General features: G+C 47.0%; 1 protein-coding gene across 2 annotated transcripts in view; it reads right to left on the bottom strand.

The window, feature by feature from the left end:
* Window positions 1–3,995: 3,995 nt before the first annotated feature.
* The window catches only part of LOC146355395 (zinc finger protein RFP-like), a 35,024-nt gene continuing 14,879 nt past the window's right edge, over window positions 3,996–24,140 (bottom strand). The window contains exons 6-7 of one of the 2 annotated variants that reach the window (XM_084830568.1): window positions 5,709–5,987; window positions 3,996–5,620 (exon numbers count right to left, since the gene is read on the bottom strand). In XM_084830568.1, coding sequence (XP_084686694.1) covers window positions 5,568–5,620; window positions 5,709–5,987 — 332 coding nt within the window. In that variant the 3' untranslated portion in view covers window positions 3,996–5,567. Of the gene's footprint in view, window positions 5,621–5,708; window positions 5,988–16,782; window positions 19,240–24,140 lie in introns of those variants that run through there. The other variant, XM_084830570.1, reaches the window with a different exon arrangement.

A 24,140-nucleotide genomic window follows, 5' to 3' on the forward strand; every position in this document is an offset into this window, starting at 1 on the left:
ACTCGAGGATGCAGTTCATCTGGCCCTGGAGATTTGAACTCATTCAAAGTAATTAGGTTTTCCTTGACCATATGCCTATCAATCTCAAGCTGCAATCCTGCCCCTTCAGCCTGTACTTCGCCTTTGCCAGGGGGGTCATAGACCCTCTTTTGGGAGAAGACTGAGCCAAAGTAGGAATTGAGCACCTCTGCCTTTTCTTTGTCATCTGTTATCGTTTTGCCATCCTTATTTAATAGCTGAACCACCATTTCTTTCCTCTGCCTTTTACTATGCACGTAGCTGAAGAAAGCCTTTTTGTTGTTTTTAGCATTCCTCGCTAACCTCAGCTCGTTCTCAGCTGTAGCCTTCCTGACGCCATCCCTGCAATTCTGTGCTACCTGCCTGTACTCTTCCTTTGTTACTTGGCCTTCTTTCCACTTCCTATATGTCCTTTTTTTGTTTTCCGGTCATCCCTAAGCTTTTTGTGAAGCCACATTGGCTTCTTCTGTTGTCTTCCACCTTTTCTTCTTGTTGGAATTGTTTGTAATTGTGCCCTGAGAATTTCCTTTTTTAAAAGCTCCCACCCATCTTGGACTCCATTTCTTGTTAGCGTCGCTTGCCATGGGAACTTACTGATCATTGTTCTGAGTTTATTAAAATCAGCTTTCCTAAAATCCAGGGTACGCGTTTGACTACACTCGGCTTTTGCTTCCCTTCGAACCAAGAACTCAAGTACAACATGGTCACTTTCCCCCAGAGTTCCTGTAACTGCTACTTTATCCACTAAGTCATCTCTGTTGGTTAGGATCAAGTCAAGGATAGCCGATCCTCTAGTTCCTTCCTCTACTTTCTGTAGGAGGAAGTTATCTGCCACACAAGTCAGGAATTTCCTTGAAGGGCCATGTTTTGCAGAATTTGTCTCCCAACAAATATTGGGGAAATTGAAGTCCCCCATTGCTACTACATCATGCTTCCTTAAAACATTGGCTATTTGCTTTTCAAAAGTTTCATCCTCGTCTTCTCTTTGATTGGGTGGCCGGTAGTAGATTCTGACCACCAGGTTCCTTTTATTCTTTGCTCCATTTATTTTGATCCAGATGCTCTCGATGGGGCTACAAAGCTCATCCTCCTGTATTTCTGTGCAGAGATATGTATTTTTCACATACAGTGCAACCCCACCTCCCTTTCTGTTCCTCCTGTTCTTTTTGAACAAGTTATATCCTTCCATTGCTGTATTCCAGTCATGAGAGTCATCCCACCAAGTCTCAGTTATACCTATCAAGTCATAATTTCCCTCCTGTATTAAGAGTTCAAGTTTGTTCTGTTTGTTTCCCATACTCTGGGCATTAGTATATAGACATTGAAGACCATGTGCTTCATAGTCTGGCTTTCTTCCTACATATTTTTGAAGACTATTATTGGGCACTATTAGAGCTGTTCTCTCCGTTGCAGTGCATGAGCCTACGTCCATTGTTACCCCCAACATTACATCTCCCTTCCCCGTAGGATTCAGTTTAAAGCCCTTCTGATGAAGTTCTTCATGCTGTGGCCAAACACATTCTTCCCATCCTTTGTGAGGTGCAACCCGTCCCTTGCCAACAGCCCATCTTCCAGGAAGTATAGCCCGTGGTCCCAGAATCCAAATCTCTCTCGTCGGTAGGGATGTCAGAGAATTCCGCGATGGATCTCGGTGCGGAAATCTGTTGCGGAACGAAGCCCCCACCCCCCCAACCCACGAAAGTCACGCAGGACAAAGTCCCCGCTGCCCCCAACCCACGAAAAGTGCGCGAAATGGAGCACTTACCTGCTGCTGTCCGCGCAAAAGGTGTCCCTGTGTTAGCCGTGATAGGCTACGTAAGTATTTACGTAGCCTATCACGACTAAGAAGATGAAGTGAATGGCGGCCACAGGGCGGCCACCATTTGCAAAGCTGCGCGGACGGCAGCAGGTAAGTGCTCCATTTCGCGCACCTTTTTGCGCACCACTTTTTGCGTACCAGCGTACGCAAATGGCGGTGGCTCTGGCCACTGCCATTTGTGTTCCTTATTTTTCACCATCTTAGTCTACGTCAATATTTACGTAGACTAAGACGGCAAAAAGAAAGGGGAATGCAAATAGCGTAGTGGGTGCTATTTGTGTTCCTTTTTGACTCGCCGTTTTAGCCTACGTAAATATTTACGTAGTTCTGTCCAAGAACTCTTCGTGTTCTCTTATTCTCCGGAGGGTCAACAGTTGCCGCTCCAGTCCACTTACTTTTTCTTCCAGCAGCATGATCAACTTGCACTTGTTGCAGGTGTAGGCCATGTTGTTCTCAGGCAAGAAAACAAACATTGCACATACCTTGCAGGTCACCACCACTGGAGAGTCTTGTCCTTCCATTGCCTCTTTTCCCTTTTTGTGTCTAGCTTTGTGATTGTTCTAGACTAGCCTGTGCCTGCTCCTCTACTCAGTAGAGGTTAAAAGCAGAGTCCCACTAGTGTGGAAGTGTGTGTTACAAGACAAATAAATGAAAAAAAAGTTAGTTAAAAAATAAAATGAAAAAAATGAAAAAAAAATGTAGGGATGTATGAAATGTACTTACCTTTCCGTGGATTATGTTTATGGGGGGGGCGTTCCGTCCCTCCCCCCGAAATCCTCGACAAGGGGGGAGGCGCTCCGTTCCTCCCCCCAGGAATCCTCGATGGCTGGCTGCGCTCCGCAACGGCTCCACGGAGCAGCCGGCCAGGCCCAGGCCAGAGCCGTCCGCAGCCGGATTTCCAGCCGCGGAGGCCTCTGGTTAAAAACAAAAGTGCATACACAAATGGCGGTGGCTACAGCCGCTGCCATTTGCGTTCCTTATTTTTGGCCGTCTTAGGCTACGTAAATATTTATGTAGACTATGACGGCGAAAATAAAGGGGAACGCAAATAGCGTAGCGGGCGCTATTTGTGTCCCTTTTTGATTCGCCGTTTTAGCCTACATAAAGATTTATGAATCTACATAATCTACATAAAGATTTGCTAAAACAGCGAATCAAAAAGGGACGCAAATAGCGCCCGCTACGCTATTTGCGTTCCCCTTACTTTTGCCGTCTTAGTCTACGTAAATATTTATGTAGACTAAGACACCAAAAATAAGGAACGCAAATGGCGGCGGCCATAGCCGCCGCCATTTGCGTACGCGTTTTTGTTTTTTTTTTACCCAACCATGATAGGTTGCGTAAATCTTTACATAGCCTATCACATCTTGAAAAAAACAACAACCCCCCCCCCCACAAGTCTGCAAATGGCAGCGGTGGCAGCCAGTCGGAAGACCAGCCGCCACAGCCACCGCCGGAGCCGCCGCTGCCCGGAAGATCCACCCCAGGTAAGTCTCATTCCGGGGGGGATCCGTGCGGGGGGGTGGCAGGCCGTTCCGCCACAGATTTCGGGGGGCCGAATGCACTGGTATTCGGCCTCCCCAAGATCCGTGGTGGAATTCTCTGCCATCCCTAAAAAAATGAAAAAAAATGTTAGGGGCCTCCCCCTTGACCTCCCCTGCCGAACTCCCCTGGCCAACTCCTGTTTGCTCCCCCTGTCCGCTTGCTCTCTGGGAGCTTACTTGCTTCTGTAGTCCCTGGACCAGCTGGAGCAGCTTGCTCTGCTCTGCTCTGCTCTGCTGTGCTCTGCTCTGCTGGGAGGCAGGAAACAAATGGCCAAATAAAAAATAGCTATTATGGTCTGCCTGTTGGTTTGTTGGTTTGTTTTTAGTGGTCTGCAGTCAAGACCTCTTCAGAATAGGGAATAGTGTTATGTGGTTGAGTCAGTCTGAATTATCTCCAGGGATCCCTTACAACTCAATCCTTGATCGCAAAGAGATTGAGGATTTCCCCCAGCTCCATAACTTTTGAAGTGGTGAACTTTATTCTACTAGGCCTGAGGGGGTAGTGGGAAATGAGGCTGGGGGAGGGAGGAATCTAAAACAGAGAACTGCCTTTGTCTTGCTGGCAGAAAATCCCTAGGCAATAGAGGAAGAGGAGGGATTTTTTAGCCCTGACCATTGGGCATGCTGGTTACAGCTGGTGGGAATTGAGGTCCAGGACATCTGGGGGACACCAGGTTGGTGGAAGACTGATGTAGGGTATTGTATTTATTTATTGCATTTATATCCCACCTTTTTTCCTCTAAGGAACCCAAAGTGGTGTAGCTTTTGCGTAGCCTATTGTGTGAAAAAACAGGGATGTAAATGGCATCCAGTACGCCATTTGCAGCTGTAAAGGTCTTGTTGTTGTTGTTGTTGTTCAGTCGTTCAGTCGTGTCCGACTCTTCGTGACCCCATGGACCATAGCACGCCAGGCCTTCCTGTCCTGCGCTCTCTCCCGGAGCGTGCTCAAGTTCATATTCATTGCATCCGTGATGCTATCTAGCCATCTCATCCTCTGCCGTCCCCTTCTCCTTTTGCCTTCAGTCTTTCCCAGCATCAGGGTCTTTTCCAGGGAGTTTTCTCTTCGCATTAGGTGGCCAAAATATTGGAGCTTCAGCTTCATTATCTGTCCTTCCAATGAGCACTCAGGGTTGATTTCCTTTAGGATGGACTGATTTGACCTCCTTGCAGTCCAGGGCACTCGTAAGAGTCTTCTCCAGCACCACAGTTCGAAAGCATCAATTCTTCGGCGCTCAGCCTTCCTTATAGTCCAGCTCTCACAGCCATACATTACTACTGGGAAAACCATAGCTTTGATTAGACGGACCTTTGTCGGCAAGGTGATGTCTCTGCTTCTTCCTATGCTGTCTAGGTTGGCCATAGCTTTCCTCCCAAGGAGCAAGCGTCTTTTAATTTCATGGCTACAGTCACCGTCTGCGGTGATCTTGGAACCCAAGAAAGTAAAATCTGTCACTGCTTCCATTTCTTCCCCTTCTATATGCCAGGAAGTGATGGGGCCAGATGCCATGATCTTCGTTTTTTTAATGTTGAGTTTCAAACCAGCTTTTGCACTCTCCTCTTTCACCCTCAACAAGAAACAGCTGTATTTACCTTAAACTAAGACCTTAACGGCCGCAAATGGCGTACTGGGCACCATTTGCATCTGCAGTCAATCCCGCTCAGCCAGCGATATGGAAATGGCGGCTGTATCGCTGGCGCTTCGGAGTCCGCCTGCAGCTCCGCAGAATCGCCATGGAACGGAGCTGGCCGAAGAGGATTCCGGGGGGAGGAATCCTCTTCGCCTCCCCCAAGGGCGAATTCCCAGCTGGAACGACAGGTAGGGAATCCGCCCATCCCTAGACTCGTCATGTGTACAAACATTTTCCAAAGTTTAGAATGCCCCCAACTTTTTCAACATTTCTTAATTTCAAAAATAACATTTGTAAAATTGATGCACTGAGGGTCATTGCCTTTGTTTTGGGGTGCTGTGTGGGCACGTCACATCACACTCCATGTTGGTTGATGTCAGTACTTTAGAAAACATATTAAGAATAAAATAAGATGTCTTGAACAGAAAATGTGTTTCCTGTTTTTTCATGGCTGAAACCTATAGACGTTTACAGGTGACAGAGAAGTAAACAAACCCAGGTGAGATTAAATCCAAAAACATTGGCAGTCTTGCCAGCTGCAGGCCTCGGTCTTCATTTTCAGAGATGCAATCTCTTCTCAATGGCTTGAACCCTTCTTTGAAGATTGTTACCTGTGTAGAAAGAGAAGAATAGACCACAATAGTTCTATGCATCTTGTAGGCAGTGTGTGTTAGCTGTCATTATCTATGTAATACTTACAGGTCCTATTTAACCTCTGCACATCCACCAGCAGACGCCTGAGGACTTCAGATATTGTCACAGCCACCTTAGAAGGGTGGCCTTCCTCTGCAGATGCTCCTCCCGGGTCTCCTTCTGTTGGTTGACGTTGCTGCTCAGGAATCTTAGTGGATTCGGATTCGGATCCCCATTCTGATCCCTCCTCCTCTTCCTCCTCCTCCTCTTCTTCCTCCTCCTCATCTCTCATTTCTCTTTCTGCCTCCCTCTCTCTCTCCTCGGCAAGCAATGCACGATATGCCTCTGTGGAAATTACGGTAACGGAAATTATTTCAGTTATAAACGTGGGGAACAAAACCACAGTTATTGATCAGTCTATCACCATTCCCTACCATATCAACCACAGATTTGGTCCCATCACAATGCAATATTAGGCGTACATTCAAATAACGTATATCACATCCTTTTTCTGGGCCTCTGTAAGGCTGTTAGTGTATTGCATAATTACTCCATCAGCAAGGTCTATTAAGGTAATAATTAGGGAGGGAGGCTGCACAATATTGCCGTTTTTGGTAGGATGATGGGGACTGTAGGACTTCTGTAAACATGCATAAGATTGCACTTTTACTCACTGCAAAAACGATACTGCATTTCTACATTTGCAATGTTGTGGCCACTTGTATGTACACTTTAATGTTTCTTGATGTCTGAATTATTTTATTTATTTATTGCATTTATATCCCGCCTTTTTTCCTCTTGCAAGGAACCCAAGACGGCTTACATTATCCTCCTCTCCATGTTATCCTCACAACAACCCTGTGAGGTTGGTTGGGCTGAGAGTCTGTGTGACTGGCCCAAAGTCACCCTGTGAGCTTCCATGGCCAAGTGGGGACTAGAACCCGGACCTCCTGGCTCACCAGTATGCCACACTAGGTCATCATTTGACTTGAGTGCCATTTCTTGGTAGAAAGGTGGGGTACAAAAATGCAGAAATCACTAAATAAATAAGGATGAAGTGCACAGAGGCTGGCAGCAGCAGGAGGAGCAGCATTTCACTGCAAATGCACAGTGTGCAATATCATTTGTAGAGTGGGGCACAATCCTATGCATGTTGTTGTACAGAAAAAGTAATACAGTTCCCAGCATCCATTCCACCAGCCAAAGTGGCCAGAGGATGTTTGGAGGTGTAGTACTTTTTTCTGTCCAAACAAGCATAGGATTGCATACCAAATGTCAGAATGTGTTTGTTTATCCTTACGTGACTTTACCCGAGTCCACAAAGACATAGCTTTATTTTTAGGTGGGCTTTCGCATTGGCTGGTGAGGGGTGGCTACAAAATGGGATGGGAATAAGACTGGGAGTCTCCCAGGTCCCATCTACACCCAGCTTTTACTCCGGGGCGGGTGTGAGTCGAGGTCCCTCATGATAGATGACAAAGTTGTGACTTCGCAGCCATCCAATAGCTTTCACCACGAAAATGCAGAGTTCCAAGGAGTCGTTCTGCTGCAATGTTTTTTGTTTGCTATGGGTTCCCCCGCAGTTGTGGGCCATCTGTCTCTTCCCCAAACTGACTTTGCATTTTGCAGTGGGCATGTTGTAGGCATGCGTAGTGCCTGCGTCACTCTGTGACACCCCTTTACTCCCCCTGTCCCTTCACAGCTGCTCAGTTACAGAGGCACAGTGGGAAGTTTTCATATTTAATCACACTTTCACACATATTTACAGCTTCGTATCTTCGCAACGGTTGCTTTGGGACTCAGTACCCAAGGGCTGGGGGGGGGGGGTCTTGGTGGAGGAACAACATTGTTCCGGGCACCATTTCAGAGTGATAGCTAGGCACGTAGCGCTCACGCTTGTGAGTGCAAACCATCGCGAGAGTCTCAGGATGGGGAACTGACAAACTGATGGTGCGGAAAAGAAGGAGCACAAAACACCCAATTTTTACTTAAAACAGGGTCTGAAAGATACAGCAGAGCCCCTCAAATACAAAACAGCCACTGAAGTTTCACACCTCCACACTCATGGGACTGCACAGCTGCGCATTTCAGTGTAATGACAAAAAAAGGGCACAGCGAGTCTGTTAGGGAAGTGTGCAGTACATTGTGAGTGTATCGCAGGGTATGGTGATTTGAAGCCACATTGCTGCGCAGTTGCGACGGGGTAGGGGGTCAAAGTGGTGCCATGTAGATGGGGTCCCAGAAGAATGGCAGACAGGAGCACACTATATAAATCATTGTTTTCATTCAAGGGCCCCATCTACATGGCACCGACTTGGTCCATCGCATCGTTGGAGCTGCACAGCTCCTGCGCTGTGGATGCTCAAGGAGCTCGATATACGGCCAAGTTACTGTGCAGTTTTGCTGGGAGAAAGTCCGCTGTGCACAGACACATCGCAGTTGCAGTGATGCGAACTCTCACATCTCTGACAGGATGTGGGTAGTGAGTGTCTACGTTGTCATGGCAACCGGTGGTACAGAGCCAGAACCTAAATTCCTGGAATGCAGGTACTCTTGCGAGGTTTGCCTGTGCCTGTGTCTTTTCAAGGAGGGAGGGAAATCCCACTGAAAGCAAATTGCCTTCTTATTTGGAGGTGACAGAGACTGCCCTTCCCACCCAAACAGTAGGAATGCTGGGAGTTGTGGGAGATTTTTCTGTCTAAACATGCATAGGATTGTGCCCTAAATAGCCAGTGAAATCCTAACTTTGAAGGCTTTCTGCTGCTTGGCTGAAAAAGGAGACTCCCTCATCCACCCAGGGAGCCAATGTGTTGGGAGGCACTGGGTAAAACAAGGGTCCATAAAATCAAAAAGGGATTGTAATGATATCATGATTTTTAAAGGGGAGCCCCCCGCCCCACCACCCCGTGAAAGGCACGCAAAATGGAGCACTTACCTGGTGTCGTTCACGCTGCTTTGCGAATGGCGGCCGCATCTGCGGCTGCCATTCGCTTCCCCATTTTTGCCATGATAGGCTACATAAATACTTATATTTATTTATACGCCATTTGCATATAAATATTTATATGCCATTTGCGTCCCTGCGGAGGCCGTGATAGGCTACATAAATATTTACATAGCCTATCACGGCAAAAAACAACGCAAATGGCGGCCGCCGTAGCCGCCGCCATTTGCGTCCGCAGGCTCCATACACCTGTGAATGCACCCGGCCAGCGGCTCCACAGAGTTGCCACAGAGCAGAGCCGGTCAGGTTAGGGTTTCGGGGGGAGGTGCGGAGCGCCTCCCCACCACTGCGAATCACCCCCTTTGAAAAGGTAATTGACTTTCGTACATCCCTACATTTTTCAGGCGGAAACCACAGAAGAGTGCAAAGTGGGGAGTGCATCGACTGTGCCGAGGGACCTCGACTTGCACCCGCCCCGGAGTAAAAGCCAGGTGTAGATGGGCCCAAGGTTGATGATGGGATAACTTGGTGTCCTTCTCTCAGCTGCATCCAGCCCTTCCTTAATAAAGGAGCGCTTCAGGGACTTCCACTCTGAACGCAATTGCCCCCTGGCACTTTCATAACCCAGCTGTTGCATGCGCTTCCTGATTTGCTCCCCACTGACTTCGTTCCTGCAGGAGCTGCTCCCAAACAGCACTCCCACCGCCTTGCAGATTTTATATTAATGATCAAGGCCTTAGTTTCCTCTCGCCCCCACCTCCTCCCTAAGACTGATCCTTCTGCAGCCATTATAAACAGGAGCACACAAGAAGAAAAAAAGAGTTTGGAGGAGGAAAAAAGAGAGAGAGAGCAGAACTGTTTGTTTTGCAAGCTTGATTGACCCAGACCACCATGTACAGGTAGGGATGTATGAATACCTAATCTGGCTCCGCGCAGGGGCATCTGCGGTGGGGGGGAGGTGCTTCGTCCCTCCCCCCGGAATCCTCAATGGGGGGAGGCGCTCCCTCCCTCCCCCTGGAATCCTGCCTGGTCGGCTCCACTCCGCGGCCAAGCCACCGAGCCGCCGGCCAGCTCTGGTTGCCCGCAGCCAGACATCCAACCGCTGGGCAGCCCTGCAGGGACGCAAATGGCGGCTGTCGTAGCCACTGCCATTTGCATCCCTGTATTGAGCCGTGATAGCCTACGTAAATATTTATGTAGCCTATCACAGCAGGGGGGGGAACCCAGCGTACGCAAATGGCAGTAGCCGCCGCCATTTGCGTACGCTGGGGTTCCCCCCCCCCCGCCGTGATAGGCTACGTAAATACTTACGTAGCCTATCACGGCCTCCTCAGGGACGCAAATGGTGTCCCCGCATTAGCCGTGATAGACTACGTAAGTATTTACGTAACCTATCATGGCTATGAAGAGGAGGAAGCGAATGGCGGCCGCAGGACGGCTGCCATTCGCAAAGCAGCGCAGATGGGAGCAGGTAAGTGCTCTGTTTCACACGCCTTTCGTGGGTTGGGGGTGGCAGGAACTTTGTGCCACACTCCTTTTGTGGGTTGGGGGGGCAGGGGCTTCATTCCGTGACGGATTTCGGGCAGCCGAATGCACTGGCATTCGGCCTCACCGAGATCCATCACGGAATTCTCTGACATCCCTATGTACAGGAAGGAAGTGACCAGGAAGTTTCCAATAGATTTTGCGAAAGCGGAGGCCCATTTTCTTATGCAAGGCCCTGGGTTTTCTGGTCTCACAAGAACAACAAATGAGAGGAACAGAAACCAGAAATACTCAGAAATTAATAAAATTACAGTCCCTGTCTGAGAAAACAAGACAGCAGCAGGGCACACGAAAGGCGGGAAAAAATCCCACCAAGGGGAAAAAAAACCCGTAAACATTTATTACGCAGACTCGTAAAGAGGGCTGGGTATAGTATTTATGTTCGTTGGTATGTATTTACAGTATCTACGTAATTTTCAGAGCAGAAAAAAAGAAGAATTCTGGGGGCTTGTAAACAGCGGAGCTCTGTATGCAAACACGGAACTCACGCAGCATGGAAAGAGTGCCGTTCGTGCATCCCTACATATGGCTGATCAAGTTGGAACAGAATTATAATACAAATAGGGTAGAATAGCTTTTGTTCCTTGTTCTGGTCGATGGTGGTACTTCAGTGATTAATTTGGTTTAAATTAGATATGATATTCGTGCTTATCAGATATTAAAATATTTAGATAATCAGAATATCAAGTGGGGGGACTGTTAATCTGGTACTAAAAGGGTTAACGCTCAAATATTTTGGCCACCTAATGTGAAGAGAAAACTCTCTGGAAAAGACCCTGATGCTGGGAAAGACTGAAGGCAAAAGGAGAAGGGGACGGCAGAGGATGAGATGGCTAGATAGCATCACCGATGCAATGGATATGGACTTGAGCACTCCGGGAGAGAGCGGAGGACAGGAAGGTCTGGAGTGCTATGGTCCATGGGGGCACGAAGAGTCGGACACGACTGAACGACCGAACAACAACAACAAAAGGGTTAAGAAAGAGTAAAGATGGCTAGTTTGACATGGAATGGTTGAATGACCTGAGTGAAGGTTTTGGGGAGACCTACAAGAAGAGCCCCTAAAAGACCCCAGACTTGTAATCAGTTTTATATTCCAGACTCTTGACCCCTGGGTGAGAAGACCTTGAAGTTTGATTCTATGCTAAATGATATTATTTCATTAACTAAGACTCTAACAAAGATTTTGCAGGCCTGTCTTTGAAGAAAGGGAAAAAACACAGCCATCTTTACAAGCGGCTTCACAGAGCTTGCCCAAGGCCACGACTTGCTGGCAGAGTGTCTAAGTGAGATGAACAGCAGAACTGAGCATGCTCAGATGCCTACTAAGAGAAGGAAAAGTACTGTTTTGACATCTCATGGTGTACATCTGCTGATAACAGAATGTCCTTACTCGATACTAGATGGGCGGGGAAGCTGTAGCCCTGAGCACGAGCAACAACTAGGAAGAGGTGTTCAGGCGAATATGACCAAAAATGGCCAAAGATGACCGGGAGTTCAAAGAGAGGATATACCAGGGAGAAATGCGTCAATCAAGATAACATGCCCAGATGGCAGACTTTGGGTCATATTTTGGGACATTTCAAAGTATCCCATTAGTAATGGTGCCAGATATGTTCCGCAAACACATGAAATTGTGGGAGATAGATGAGACACCTTGCTTCTGATTGGTGAGCAAATGCTCTAACCACGTGCACCCCATTTTGATTGGAAGATGATTGTCTCATTGCTCCTTGGGGCCCCACCTTTGATCAGAGCAGGGGTATAAAAGCCCAGGGAATGGGAGCTCCTGGCTGCTCTTGTTCCTGCTGCTGCTACTTCACCACCAGACCCAAGGATTTGGGTAACTCTGGTCCTCTTTAGACTCTTAGACTTTGGGACTTAGAATATTTTCTGAAAGTAGAACTTAGAATTATTTCTGAGTTTGGGACTTGGAGGTTATTTCTGAGGATGGGATTTGGAATCCCATCTTCAGAGTTGGCAAATGGAATTATTTCCAGGTCTTGGGTTTTCCTTTCACTCTAACTCCTACCCCTATTTTTCACATGCCTAGAGGAACTTAGTAATGCTTTAGTGTAGCTTTTATAGTCAAGTAAGAAGCAGGAGGTAGTAACGGGAGAGTTAACACTTATTTTAGGTTATTTTGGTTTAGCTTTGAACTGCAAGTAGTAAACAGGAGGAATTTGGAAGAAGGAGTCATAACAATGTTAGAAGCTCAAGCCGTTATCTTATTAGCCAAATTCATAATACCATCTTTGGCAATTGCAATTATTTTGATTAATCTTCTATTTTTGTTGCATTCTCTTTCCCTGTAATTATGGAGAAAGTTTCTAATGCTCATATAAACCACGATGCCACTTTATTTATATTTTGTATTTTTCTGAAATAAAGCCTTAAATAGATGTCAATTTACAATTTTGTCTGTAGTGATGTTTGTCTGTTGGGATTAGCCTGGTTACCCACTGGGGTGATTCAGACCCATTTGGTGCAGGTTCTGAGGTTAAACAGGACCACATTTACAGTGCTGTTTCAGGATTTGAGAGGACATTGAGCCCTCCAGAATGTAGGGATGGACGAAAGTCACTTACCTGATCCCGAAGCTTGCTTTGTGGTGGGGGGGAGGCGCTCCGTTTCTCCCCCTGAAATTCTGTCTGGGGGGGAGGCGCCCCATCCCTCCCCGCCGAAATTCTGGCCGGGGGGGCGCCCCGTCTCTCCGGCCGCGAATCCTTTTGTCCTGCTGGGACGCAAATGGCGGCGGCCGTAGCCGCTGCCATTTGCGTCCCTGGCCTGCAGTCAGCCGTGACAGGCTACGTAAATCATACTGAGTTCAATGCGACTTACTCCTACACATGTCAGCACCCCACTTGCCCCCAGCTCAGCTTTGTATTTCCACATTCAGCTCATTAGCAAACCTCCTGTTAGTTATCTCACTGGGTGACTTTAGGCTGGACTCTCACCACTAGATCATCAAGCTGAGCAGAGAGGAGAACCAACTCTGTGCATGTCTACTCAGAAGTAAGCCTTATTGAGTTCAATGCTACTTACTCCTACACATGTCAGCACCCCACTTGCCCCCCGCTCAGCTTTGTATTTCCACATCCGGCTCATTAGCAAACCTCCTGTTAGTTATCTCAGAAGACCCTTGGGTGAAGGGGGGGGGGGGTTTCCAGGGAACAGCTGGACTGAGGGAGATTCTCCCCCCACACACACACACACACAATGGAGGAATATAGTTCTTCATACTCCCTGGTATGTTTATTCCTCATTTTGTCCATTCCCTGAGCATGTGTAGAATGTGCTTTTTATTCAAACAAAGAGAAGGTTGCTGATCTTTCCCTTCATGCTGCATTTGTACAAGTGAAGTGTGACTGCTTCAGAAAGAACTTTCTGTTATACTGTCTCTTTTTCTTCATGAGTTTCATAACAGAAGTATGATCTAGTGGTGAGAGTCCAGCCCAAAGTCACCCAGTGGGATAACTAACAGGAGGTTTGATAATGAGCTGGATGTGGAAATACAAAGCTGAGCTGGGGGAAGTGGGATGCTGACATGTGTAGGAGTAAGTCACATTGAACTCAGTATGACTTTTGGGAAGCCCCGAGGAGGAGGAAGTGTTTTGGCTGAAAGTAAATGGAGACGGAGGATTTCAATTGAAAAAGAACACCCACAAAGAAGGCGGTGAGCACAATTCTTTTTTTTTTTAACTTACGTATTTATTATCGGAATATACTACCTTGTGTTGTTGTTTTTTTTCCGAAAATTTCGCGACTCTGTGCAGATTACCAAAAAAAAGCCGCATGACTGCTGGCTCCACAGGACCTCGTGGTGCCGTTCCGCAGAGGATACCGTGGCACAGACTGAAGGGAATTCGATCCCATTTCAGTCCATGGCGGAATTCTCTGACATCCCTAATTACATGTCTGTGTTATGATCCCTATACGTGGGGTGTTTGTACTAATGCTGTGCCAAAAATTTCTTCCACATTATTTTTGACCATTCTCTTTCAATTTGATAGAAAAGAATCCCTTGCCAGTGGTTAGCCCTACCTGCGAGAAATTGTTGGAGAATTTCTCTTCCCAGTGGAGAAAAGTGTCCCCCACCCTCCAATTTCTCTGCCCATAAATAGGGTGGGGAATTTCAAAAGGTCATTTGCACACTGCTTTAATTTGTACACAGAAGTGACTTCCATGAGGGAATTTTATCCCATCTGAAGTGTTTGTAGTTTGGCTTGTTCACAACAGCCCTGTGAATCTCATACTAGCATAAAATATGCATTCGAGGAAGTATCAATAATTCCCCATGTTCACAAGAGTACCTATTTTTCCTTTGTCTATCATTTCCAGCAGGGGTGGGTGTTTTGCCAAGAGGCAAAGATTCTTTTAGGATTCAGAAGCAATTAACACACAAGTGGATAGAAGTCAAGGATTTTATTAAAGACCAGACAAGAGAAACACAAGATTAGGGATGGACGGAATACTTACCTTCCGTTCCATTCTGTTTCCGCTGGGGGGGGAGGCGCTCCGTCCCTCCCCCCGGAATCCTGCCCAGCCAGTTCCACCCACCCACAGCTGGACATCTGTCCGCTGGGCAGCCTGCAGGGATGCAAATGGCGGCTGCCATAGCCGCCACCATTTGCGTCCCTGTATTTAGCCGTGATAGGCTACGTAAATATTTACGTAGCCTATCACGGCGGGGGGAAAAACCCAGCGTACGCAAATGGCGGCGGCTACGGCGGCCACCATTTGCGTTTCCTTTTTTTTGCCGTTTTTAGCCTACGTAAATATTTACGTAAGCAATTACGGCGAAAAAAAGGGGAACGCAAATAGTGTAGTGGACGCTATTTGCGTTCCCCTTTTTTTTGCCTTGATTACGTAAATATTTACGTAGTCTAAAAATGGCCAAAAAAAGGGAACGCAAATGGCGGCCACTGTAGCCGCCGCCATTTGTGTACGCTGGGTTTTTTTCCCCCCTGCCATGATAGGCTATGTAAGTATTTATGTATCCTATCACCGACTCCGCAGGGACGCAAATGGCGTCCCCGCGTTAGCCATGATAGACTACGTAAGTATTTACGTAGCCTATCATGGCTATGAAGAGGAAGCAAATGGTGCCCTGTGGCCACCATTCACAAAGCAGCGTGGACAGGAGCAGGTAAGTGCTCCGTTTCACACGCCTTTTGTGGGTTGGGGGCGGCAGGGACTTCGTCCCGTGAGCCTTTCGTGAGTTGGGGGGGCAGGGGCTTCATTCCACGATGGATTTTGGGGGGCCGAATGCACTGACATTCGGCCTCACCGAGATCCGTCACAGAATTCTCTGACATCCCTACACAAGATATTCATACTAAGCAAGACAACTTACTTCCCCATTCAGTTGTTGGGAGCTCCAGGTGAATGACAACAGAGAGACTCCAGTCAAACGACTGGTACGCAGCACCTCCATGGTCCAGGTCTGCTTCGAAGCTCACTGTGGGCAAGCCTCTGTTGACTTTTATACCTGAACTCTTCTGTTGCTACATGCAGGTTTGAGGAGCACCCTAATTAAGCACACCTGGGTGATGGTCCAATTCTGAGGTCTCATAACGTTCATACATTCTTGTACCGCCCAAAAGATAAGCTAAAGCGAGTGGACAGTGGCCAACCTAATTGATTCAAGGTCATATGCTCCCAAGCAGACAACTGACCTTGGAAAGCAAAGCCTCCAGCCTAGAAGCTTGAGCGCTCTTAAGGGGGGAAGGTTTTTAAGGTTCTCCAGGAGATTCAGGCATGCAAAGAACAATTGTGGCACACCACTTTTCTGTCTAACATGATAGTCTTCTGGTGCATTTCCTCTACAATGGAGAAAACGCTTTGGGGTGGGGGCAAAATGATACAGAGATCCCTACCCAGCCCTCCATGGGTCAAATAACACCAGGGAGCATTGTGATGACCCCTGCCATCATTTGGACTGTGGCCAAGGTATCCATTGGTGTTTTGGCTGGGGCTCTGACTTCACTGCATGTGAATTTCTCAGCAGGGGGAGGCCCGTGTACAGCAAAGCTGCCCCAGGAAGGCAGTTTCACCTGCCTTGTGACTTCCTGCATCAGAGAGGACAAAGGACCGGGGAAGCCAAACCAGCTGAGGCATTGGGTGACCCCCTAGCCAATGCACAATGGGAGGAGTGCGGAGGGGATTCTCTCTTCCATGCTCCAGCTGCCTTGCATTCGTGGCTAAATGGCTGATTTTGGCTGTCTAGCTGTAGAACATTGGAGCACGGGGTGGGGAGGCCGGATGATATATAGGAAGCATCCTATCAGCACTTCCACCCTCCCCACCCCTCTCCACCCCCGGGACTGCCGGCTTCCCCCCTGCTCCACACTGCTCTTCCGAGCGCAGAGACCGGGGATGATCCGCGCCACCTACGAAGTAGCAGGGGATCGGGCGGGGAGGCAGTTCTCTGGGAACTGACATCGGAGCATGGCCTCTGAGGTCAGTTCCCAGAAACCAAGCAATCCTATGGCCGTCTAGCTGCTGATTAGCGGCCATAGGATTGCGCCTTCACTCTACAAAATTGGAAAGCAAACAAAAACCGAAATATGTGCTATTGGATTGAAGATGTATTGACCTATGCTGCCCATGAAAATGTATCTTACACCAACTTACTAAACAAAATAAATTCCAATTAATTCAATTCCTTTAATTATATACAAAAGAATACGATCTACTGTAAAACCAGAGGAGGCCAGCAAAGAGACTTGGTGACACAACCCTTCTATTTCATTTTTTCCTCCCAATGTAACCACTTAATTATCCAAGTTTTGCTTAATGATTTTACTTACACACATAAAACCATTGCCCTTTAGATACAGAATGATAGGAAGAAAGGAAGGGGAAACCTAAAGGGTGGGGGACCTAAAGGGGAAGGAATGGGGGCAGCAGCGGGGAAGGATTTATGGTTTGTACTGCATTACAATACAAATGAAAAATAAATCTAATAAGCTGTTAGTAACAACAACAACAACAACAACAGAAGGAACTCTAAGAATTAAGGAAGCAGATATTTAGAACAAGCAAATTATTTTTAATACAAATACATAATCTGCACATGGCAAGAGCCACTTTAGAAGCGGCAACCCCATCCTCTCATGCTGTCCCCCCCCCCAGTATTTTTAGTATTACTAAAGCAGTGGCAGAGGTGGAGGCAGGAGCCCAGATAAGGAGCTGGGGATTGTGCGGGGGTGTCTGCCCCCCCCCGAAGCAGGATTCGGATGGCCAAATCCTGCTTTGGGTTCAGGGCTGAGTTGGGCTGGGGTGAACCTGAATCAGCCTAAGCTGAATCAGGCCCACCTCCGAAGCCATGAAGCGGCTTCTGAGTCCGATCGAGGAGTCCCTGTACAGCCCTATTTTTTCAGTATTACTAAAATTAATGTTTGAATTTTATGATGGTTGTTTTGATTGCAATGCCTTCATGTTTTGTATATTAATAAAAACAAAACAGAAACACTGACTCTAAAATATCAGGCCCCCTCCTTCTTTAGAAAGATATGCAGACCATGTCAAATAGATCTCGGGGGGGGGGGGGGTCCATTAAGTACCAATGAAATACAGATTGAAATGAATTTGAAGTGTCATTCCTTGAAGGAACAGGACTTAACTCAATAAGGGGTTTCTCTATATTACTCCCAACAATATATAAGGTTGTACAGCTTCTTGATCCCTATTCTTCTCATACAAAATAAAAAGGCTAAATTTTTCAGTGGAAGTTCTTGCTGTCTTCCTCCTTCCCTTACTAAATTTAAGTCATTCAAGAGAGGTTCAAGAGGGTTTTCTGCCACCTGAAGACAAGACTTTATTCTTCGAGGGCCAGGGGACATTTCCTCCAACGACTAGGTAACGTTTTCTAATTTGGCTTCTATTAACTTTTTTTTCAGCCTAGGAACACCACCTTACATCAGTCTCCAGTTTGGCTAATAAAAAAGTACCATGTTTCTCTTTATTTCTGTTCTCTACCTAAGAAGGATCTTATAAGTTCCTTGCTTAAGGTTGAAGCCCAATCTGAGTAACTGTTGCCAATCTCAACTGGGAGCACATTCTGGATTGGGGTCCCATAGGCTGCTTTTTTCTTCAAAAGAAAAGCAGCCTTTTAAAGCATGCTTTTAAAAAACACATGAACAGCATCACACGTGGGGGCAGGGGGTGTTCTGAATAGCAAAGCAAGTGCCAGTGGACAATCGTAAGATGGGGCTAGGCAGACAGCCCCCTTCCAAGCAGCTCGTGTGTTGTTGTTCCTCAGGCTCTTGCCAAGAGGGGAAAACCTGGACATTACTGAAGCTGGGATTCATCCATGCTAAGAAAATCATGTTTTTCCTCACTCAGCATCCAGAGTGGGTAATAAGTTTGTTTTAATTCATTTTTTATAAGAATTTATCAAAAAAATTGATAAGAATTTATCAAAATGCATACATTCCTCCATGTTAGAGAGGAAAGGAACTTGAGATGATTGATGATGATGAATGTGGGAGAAACTGAAACTGGCAGATTTTGGTTTTGCCACTGTAAAACTGAGTTTGTACCAAAGAGCAAATTTATCTCATTTTCCCACACTGAGCCAGGAGCAGACTTCCTCCCCATGGAAGTCAAGACTGAAAGTATAAATGGAAGTATTGTTGTCATCATCAAAAAAGGCCACCAATCCTTCTTCATAGTTCAAGGACACACGGACCCTTCTTGGCATAACCTCCAGACCAAAGACACTTTGAGAAGTGGAAGAGGGGTCTGGCCCATGAGATATTTTATGAGAGGTGAATACATTTTTTTTTCCATTAGGGAACTGGCCTAGAGCCCAGATCTTCTGTTGCAACTCAATAAAACAGCTAAAAGTTTTGGCCACCCCCACAGCCCAGAACTTTTCATTCCCCACATTCACTACCCATGAGTGTCTCCCTGAGGTTATTCGTTCCATTCCCATAATGTAGGTCCAACAATATAATCGCAGGGGAGCTCTGTGAAGCCCAGTATAATCATATAGCGAATTCAATTATTGTTGTTTTCGATGCATTGGCTGGGTTGTTCCTTGGCTATCCATTGATAGCCCTACTGTGGGAATTGTCCTGGTTTCCGTTCCAGTCCATTTTGCTATAAGATAAAGGAAAGGATCAGAGACAGAGCCCAAAGGAGTTTTAGACATTGCCAGTGACAGAATTTGCTACAACCTGCAACCAAGGCTTATGCATCCCTGAGTAAGGGGGTAGGAAAACCTAGTATACTACTAGAAAAATGGCTTTCCCATGACAGTTCAGAAAACAGCATGTGAGCCAAGCAAAAACACATTTAGAGTGACTTCTCCACTATTAAGCTTCATAGATTCTCCAACTGAGACCAAGAACATATGACATTAGAAGAGCCATGCTGGATCAGACTAAGGGTCCATCAAGTTCAGCATTCTGTTCACACTAGGGATGTCAGAGAATTTCTCCACGAATCTCCGGGAGGCCTAATGCCAACGCATTCGGCCCCCTGAAATTGGTGGAGAAACGATCCGCCACCCCACCACCACCACCCCCGGGATGGGACTTACCTCGTGTGAATGTCCCTCGTGGTGGCAGCTCCCGGCGGCGGAGCGGCGGCGGTGCGGCAGTGGCCGGTCTTCCGACCAGCCGCTGCCGCTGACATTTCCAAGTAAAAACAACAACAGCAGCAACAACAACAACAACAAACTTGATAGGCTAGGTAAAGATTTACGTAGCCTATCACGGCTAGATTTTCAAAAAGCACCGTGATAGGCTATGTAAATGTTTACGTAGCCTATCACGGCTGACTTTGAAAAAAAAACCGCGTACGCAAATGGCGGCACCCATGGGCACCGCCATTTGTGTTCCTTATTTTGGCATGGGTAGTCTATGTAAATATTTACGTAGACTACGGCAAAAATAAGGGCAACGCTATTTGCGTACACGCTTTTTTTCCCCCCCAAAGTCAGCCGTGATAGGCTACGTAAACATTTACGTAGCCTATCACGGCTGACTGCAGGCCAGGGACGCAAAAGGCGGCGGCTACAGCCGCCGCCATTTGCGTCCTCAGCAGGAGAAGAATTTTCGCAGCCGGAGACACGGCTGACTCTCTGTGTGTGCACATGTGCATGGGGGAGAAACTTAATTAAACTTAATTAAAGCCTTTTACCCCCCTTCATGGATCACTGCCTTGTTGTGGCGGAGGGGCTTGCGTAACTCAGTGAAGCCATAAGCTATGCCGTGCAGGGCCACCCAAGACGGACAGGTCATGGCAGAGAGTTCTGACAAAATGTGGTCCACTGGAGAAGGAAATGGCAACCCACTCCAGCATTCTTGCCAAGAAAACCCCATGGAACGTATCACAAGGCTAAAAAAGATGACGCCGGAAGATGAGCCCCTCCGGTCGGAAGGTGTCCAATATACTACTGGGGAAGAGCAGAGGTATTTCCCAGTAGCGCCAGAAAGAGTGAAGCGGCTGGGCCAAAGCCGAAAGGACACTCAGCTGTGGATGTGTCTGGTGGTGAAAAGAAAATCCGATGCTGTAAAGAACAATATTGTTTAGGAACCTGGAATGTCAGATCAATGAATCAAGGTAAGCTGGAGGTGGTCAAACATGAGATGGCAACATTGAACATCGACATCTTGGGAATCAGTGAACTCAAATGGACAAGCATGGGCGAATTTAATTCAGGTGACCATCATACCTACTACTGTGGGCAAGAATCCCTTAGAAGAAATGGAGTAGCACTCATAGTCAACAAAAGGGTGGGAAAAGCAGTACTGGGGTACAATCTCAAAAATGATAGAATGATCTCAGGATGAATCCAAGGCAAACCATTCAACATCACAGTAATTCAAGTCTACGCCCCAACCACTAAGGCCGAAGGAGCTGAGGTTGATCGGTTCTGTGAAGACCTACAACACCTTCTAGAATACACCAAAAAAAGAAGTCCTCTTCATCATAGGGGATTGGAATGCTAAAGTCAAGAAACAACCAGGATAACACGCAAGCATGGCCTTGGTGTACAAAATGAAGCAGGGCAAAGGCTAATAGAGTTTTGCCAAGAGAACACGCTGATCATAGCAAACACTCTTTTCCAACAGCACAAGAGGCGACTCTACACATGGACATCACCAGATGGTCAATATCGAAATCAGATTGATTAAGTACTTTGCGGCCAAAGATAAAGAAGCTCTATACAATCAGTCAAAACAAGACCTGGAGCTGACTGTGGCTCAGATCATGAGCTTCTTATCGCAAAATTTCGGCTTAAATTGAAGAACGTAGGAAAAACCACTAAACCATTCAGGTATGACCTAAATCATATTCCTTATGAATATACGGTGGAGGTGAGGAATAGATTTCAGGGATTAGACCTGATAGACAGAGTGCCTGAGGAACTATGGACTTAGGTCTGTAACATTGTTCAGGAGGCAGCAACTAAATTCATCCCAAAGAAAAAGAAATGCAAGAAAGCCAAGTGGCTGTCTGATGAGGCTTTACAAGTAGCTGAGGCAAGCAGGGAAGCGAAAAGCAAGGGAGAAAGGGGAAGATATATCCAACTGAATGCAGAGTTCTGAACTTGAGCCGGACATCCTAGAGAGTGAAGTCAAGTGGGCTTAGGATGGCTGTGAGAGCTGGATAGGGATGTCAGAGAATTTCGCCACGAATCTCGGGGAGGCCGAATGCCAGCGCATTCGGCCCCCCGAAATCGGTGGCGAAACGGTCTGCCCCCCCGCCGCCCCCCCAGGATGGGACTTACCTTGGGCGAATCTTCCTGGCGGCGGCGGCTCTGGCAGCGGCAGCCAGTCTTCCGACCGGCTGCCGCCACCGCCATTTCCAGTTAAAAAAAAAAAAAAAACGTGATAGGCTACATAAATGTTTACGTAGCCTATGATGGCTGATTTAAAAGAAAAAAAACCCGCGCGTATGCAAATGACGGCGCCCATTGGCGGCGCCATTTGTGTTCCTTATTTTGGCACGTCTTCGTCTACGTAAACATTTACGTAGACTAAGAGGGCGAAAATAAGGGGAACGCAAATAGCGTAGCGTCTATTTGCTATTTGCTATTTGCATTCCCCTTATTTTTGCCCTCTTAGTCTACGTAAATGTTTACGTAGACTAAGACATGTGAAAATAAGGAACGCAAATGGCGGCGCCCATGGGCGCCGCCATTTGCGTACACACATTGTTGTTGTTTTTCTTTTAAATCAGCCGTGATAGGCTACGTAAACATTTACGTAGCCTATCACGGCTGACTGCAGGGACACAAACGGCGGTGGCTATGGCCGCCGCCATTTGCGGAGCCGGCCGGCCAGGATTCGGGGGGGGGAGGGATGGAGCGCCTCCCCCCCGGCCAGAATTTGGGGGGGGAGGGACGGAGCACCACCCCCCCGGCCAGAATTTTGGGGGGGAGGGATGGAGCACCACTCCCCCAGCCAGAATTTTGGGGGGAGGGACGGAGCGCCTCCCCCCACCGCGAATGTCACCCTTCGAAAAGGTAAGTGACTTTCGTACATCCCTAGAGCTGGACTACAAGGAAGGCTGAGCGCCAAAGAATTGATGCTTTCGAACTGTGGTGCTGGAGAAGACTCTTACAAGTCCCCTGGACTGCAAGGATGTCACATCAGTCAATCCTAAAGATATCAACCCTGAACGCTCATTGGAAGGACAGATACTGAAGCTGAAGCTCAAATATTTTGGCCACCTAATGAGAAAAGTCACTGCAAAAGACCCTGATGCTGGCAAAGATTGAAGGCAAAAGGAGAAGGGGACGGCAGAGGATGAGATGGCTAGATAGCATCACCGATGCAATGAATATGAACCTGAGAACACTCCAGGAGAGAGTGGAGGACAGGATGGCCTGGAGTGCTATGAAGAGTCGGACACGACTTAACAACTGAACAACAACAAAGCCTTTTATGCACCTTTGGTCATTCAGTAGCTTTCATAATTTCTGCAGAAGACATAAACCATGCCCCACTGTAACTATGTATCTCTCCCATGCCTTGGACAGAATACTGAAGGTTCTACTCATTTGGAGTCCCTTTTCTTGGGATGCCTTTGTCTCAGAGGTTAGGCCTGGCATTATTTGGGTAGAGGCTGGGCCTTTTCTGGGGCGGTGCCCCATTTATGGAATAATCTCCCCAGACAAATGTGTGAGGTGCCAACTTTACTAGGATTCAAGAGCCATGTTAAACCTTTTTTATTCACTAAGGCTTTTAAGCTGCAATGCTATACCCACTTAGCTTGGAGTAAGCCCCATTGAACTCAATAAGACTTACTCCTGACTAGTTATGTTCAGAACTGCCATGTTAATAGGTGAATTATTGCATCTGCTGTTGTAGTGCCTGACGCTTGTATTATTAGTTATTGTAGTTTGTATCTGCTGTTTTATCTCATTTTTCTTGTTAGGGTTTAGTGTTTTATCTCATTTTTTAATTGAAATTTTATTGGTTTTTTGATATTTTTGAACTGGAGACTTTTGAAGTGGGAAACGGAATATCAATACCTAAAATAAACAAATCATTGCATCACTTTGATATTTAGATGGTTTATGTGCTTGGTTGAAAGGTATTTTCATTTAGTGTGTGTGTGTGTGTGTGTATGTCTGTGTTGGGGGGATGGAGGAGAAAGCCTATTCCATCCCCCAGCAATCATAATCCGGATGGTGGTTTCCCTGACACTACTAGCACCAGGAAAAGAAAGAAAAAAAACTATCTCAGTTGCCAAGGAACAGCAGTTTCCCTATCATAGTCCACCTTATCAGCTGGGCTTTAGGGAAAAGTGGGTTTGGTCCTGTCAGCTTTGGGGGCTCCACAGGGAGTGGCCAGGGTCACAGGTTGTACACCCCTGCTGTAAACACACTAATGAAGCAGGAGACCTGATATTCCCCAGCTAGTGATGGGCGAACGAGTGATACTTGAGATCACCAGGATTCTACAAACATCGTCTTGCCACTCATCTTATGCCCGATTCCCATTTTCATTCATGATTGTGGCTCAATTTAGGTGAATGGGAAACTT

This window comes from Heloderma suspectum, chromosome 2 (assembly GCF_057233095.1).
Source record: "Heloderma suspectum isolate Gila_16-S chromosome 2, 16-S_ref, whole genome shotgun sequence".
Lineage (NCBI taxonomy): Eukaryota > Metazoa > Chordata > Lepidosauria > Squamata > Helodermatidae > Heloderma > Heloderma suspectum.